Source organism: Mandrillus leucophaeus, unplaced genomic scaffold (assembly GCF_000951045.1).
Source record: "Mandrillus leucophaeus isolate KB7577 unplaced genomic scaffold, Mleu.le_1.0 Scaffold72, whole genome shotgun sequence".
NCBI classification, from domain to species: domain Eukaryota; kingdom Metazoa; phylum Chordata; class Mammalia; order Primates; family Cercopithecidae; genus Mandrillus; species Mandrillus leucophaeus.
This window is the reverse complement of record NW_012107808.1, coordinates 3,082,746-3,085,410: the sequence shown is the minus strand read 5'-3', so window position 1 is coordinate 3,085,410 and position 2,665 is coordinate 3,082,746. Positions and strand designations below refer to the sequence as shown.

Here is a 2,665-nt window from a genome sequence, read left to right as displayed (position 1 = left end):
TGAACCCGGGAGGCGGAGCTTGCAGTGAGCTGAGATCCGGCCACTGCACTCCAGCCTGGGTGACAGAGCAAGACTCGGTCTCAAAAAAAAAAAAACAAAAAAAAAGACCTTAACTCACATAAACCATGCAAGTGTTAAGCCTTTGGAAATATGCCGGAATGTGAAATATGTTCCCTCTTGGGTGGGGGAGTATGGTTGTTCAATTTTTGTTAACTACTTTATACTTGTAATTTTCCATTTTTGACCATGAACACATGACTTTGAGAGTCAGGAAAGCAAGGTGCTACCTCTCCTTCTTCCTTTCCTTTTATCAGGGCATCCCATGTCCCTGCCTCTGTTTTCTGTGTTGGGCCCTAGGCCTCTGGGCTCCGGTCCGAGTGGCCAGGGTGGCCAGCGTCTGCAGCAGTGGAAGATCTTGTACTCCATGTAGGATTCAGTGACTTGAGTCCGCTCTTCCTGCAAACACCACCTCCCCGCTGAGGGCGGGGAGAATGTGGAGAGAGCCTGAGGCAACAATTTGGATCCTCATAACTTTCAGACTTTGCTCCTAGTTTGACTTGTTTTCCAACTGGAGTTCTAATGGCTCAGGCTCCTGGAGCAGACTCTCCTTGCTATGAGATGATTGGTTATGTCAATATTCATGATGATCCTGTAAAATGAGTATCATCCACATTTTATAGGTAAGAGAACCGAGGCTCAAAGTAATTACATCAGTTTGGCTAAAATTGGCAGGGCGCGATGACTCACACCTGTAATCCCAGCACTTCGGGAGGCTGAGGCAGGTGGATCACTTGAGGTCAGGAGTTCGAGACCAACCTGGTCAACATAGCAAAACCCCGTCTCTGCTAAAAACACAAAAATTAGCTGGGTGTGGTGGTGAGCCCCTGTAATCCCAGCTACATGGGAGGCTGAGGAAGGAGAATCACTTGAACCCGGGAGGCAGAGCTTGCAGTGTGTCGAGATTGTGCCACTGCACTCCAGCCTGGGCGACAGAGCAAGACTCTGTCTCCAAAAAAAAAAAAAAAATTGGCTAAAATCCTACATTTGGTAATTGACAGAGCTGTGGCCAATTTGAGTCCTTTTGCCTTCAAATGCTGTACTTTCTGAAGCCTTCAGTATGTTTTTCAGAGACAAAAAGTTTTAATGTTCTAATTATAAAAGCAATACCTGATTATAATTGGACAATATGTAAAGTAGGAAAATCACTTTCATGTCATCGTAGCCAGTGTCCCTACTGCCTACAGGAGTTTGTATCTTGGTATTTTTCCAACATTATAATGCAAGCTTTGTTCCACAGTATCAGGAATTCTTTGAAGCTTTATATTCAATGGCTCCCTAATAATCCCTCAGCTGGATGTGCCATCATTTACTTAAACAATTCCCTATTGTAGGACCTTCCAGTTGTCTCCAATTCTTTACTGTCAGCAGCGTGCTGCAAAGAACATCGTTTTATTCAGAAAGCTTTTTCTGTTTGTCCCGTTTCCTTAAGATAGCTTCCCAGAAGTGGAATTACTGGTTCAAAGGTTATTAGCCTTTTTTTTTTTTTTTGAGATGAAGTCTAGCTCTGTCACCCAGGCTGGAGTGCAATGGTGCGATCTCTGCTCACTGCAAGCTCCGCCTCCCGGGTTCAAGCGATCCTCCTGCCTCAGCCTCCCAAGTAGCTGGGACTACAGGTGCCTGCCACCACACCCGGCTAGTTTTTGTATTTTTAGTAGAGACGGAGTTTCACCATGTTGGCCAAGATGGTCTCTATCTCTTGATCTAGTGATCTGCCGGCCTCGGCCTCCCAAAGTGCTGGGATTACAGGTGTGAGCCATGGTGCCTGGCCGCTATTGGCATTTTAACCCTCTTCATACATCTTGCCAAATTATTCCCCCAAAGGGTGTCACCGGCTACTTTTCCTGCCAGCAGCATGTGACAGTATTTTGAGGACAGCTTCCTACTCTGACCAGCTCTTTTTCTTCTCTCTCCAAAGCCTCATAAGAAGAATGGCTCAGAGCGTGGTGGAAGTCATGGAGGACTCAAAGGGGAAGGCCCAGGAGCACCTCCTGGCAAACGGAGGTAGGTGGGGCAGCCCTCTGACGTGGAGCGCAATCTCCCAGCTCCGTCTAGACCAGAGTCGCCCTCGCTGTGGCCACACAGCAATCACCAAGACGGCCCAGGCCTCAGTGGACGCCCTGGATTGACAGGCTGGGCAGAGGCTCTGCACTCACTTTTATTTATTTATATCATTATTATTTTGAGACAGTCTCCCTCTGTTGCCTAGGCTAGAGTGTGGTGCAATCTTGGCTCACTGCAACCTCCGCCCCCCGGGTTCGAGCGATTCTCCTGTCTCAGCCTCTTGAGTAGCTGGGACTACAGGCACCCGCTGCCACGCCCGGCTAATTTTTGTATTTGTAGTAGAGACAGAGTTTCACCATGTTGGCCAGGCTGGTCTCAAATTCCCAACCTCAAGTGATCTGCCCACCTTGGCCTCCCAAAGTACTGTGATTACAGGCATGAACTACCATGCCCGGCCAATTTTTATTATGATTATTTTCTGAGACTTGGTCTTGCCCAGGCTGGAGTGCAGTGGTGTGATCATAGCTCAATGCAGCCTCAACCTCTCAGGCTCAAGGGGTCCTCCCACCTCAGCCTCTTGCTCACCACCACGCCTGGCTAATAT

At 48.1% G+C, this 2,665-nt stretch overlaps 1 protein-coding gene across 2 annotated transcripts in view; it reads left to right on the top strand.

Moving 5' to 3' along the window:
* Window positions 1-2,665, top strand: part of ATP6V1C2 (ATPase, H+ transporting, lysosomal 42kDa, V1 subunit C2) — a 74,799-nt gene that overhangs the window by 32,397 nt on the left and 39,737 nt on the right. For both annotated transcript variants that reach the window (XM_011965284.1, XM_011965285.1), the window contains exon 3: window positions 1,912-2,061. In XM_011965284.1, the coding sequence (XP_011820674.1) occupies window positions 1,912-2,061 (150 nt within the window). The remainder of the gene's footprint in view (window positions 1-1,911; window positions 2,062-2,665) is intronic.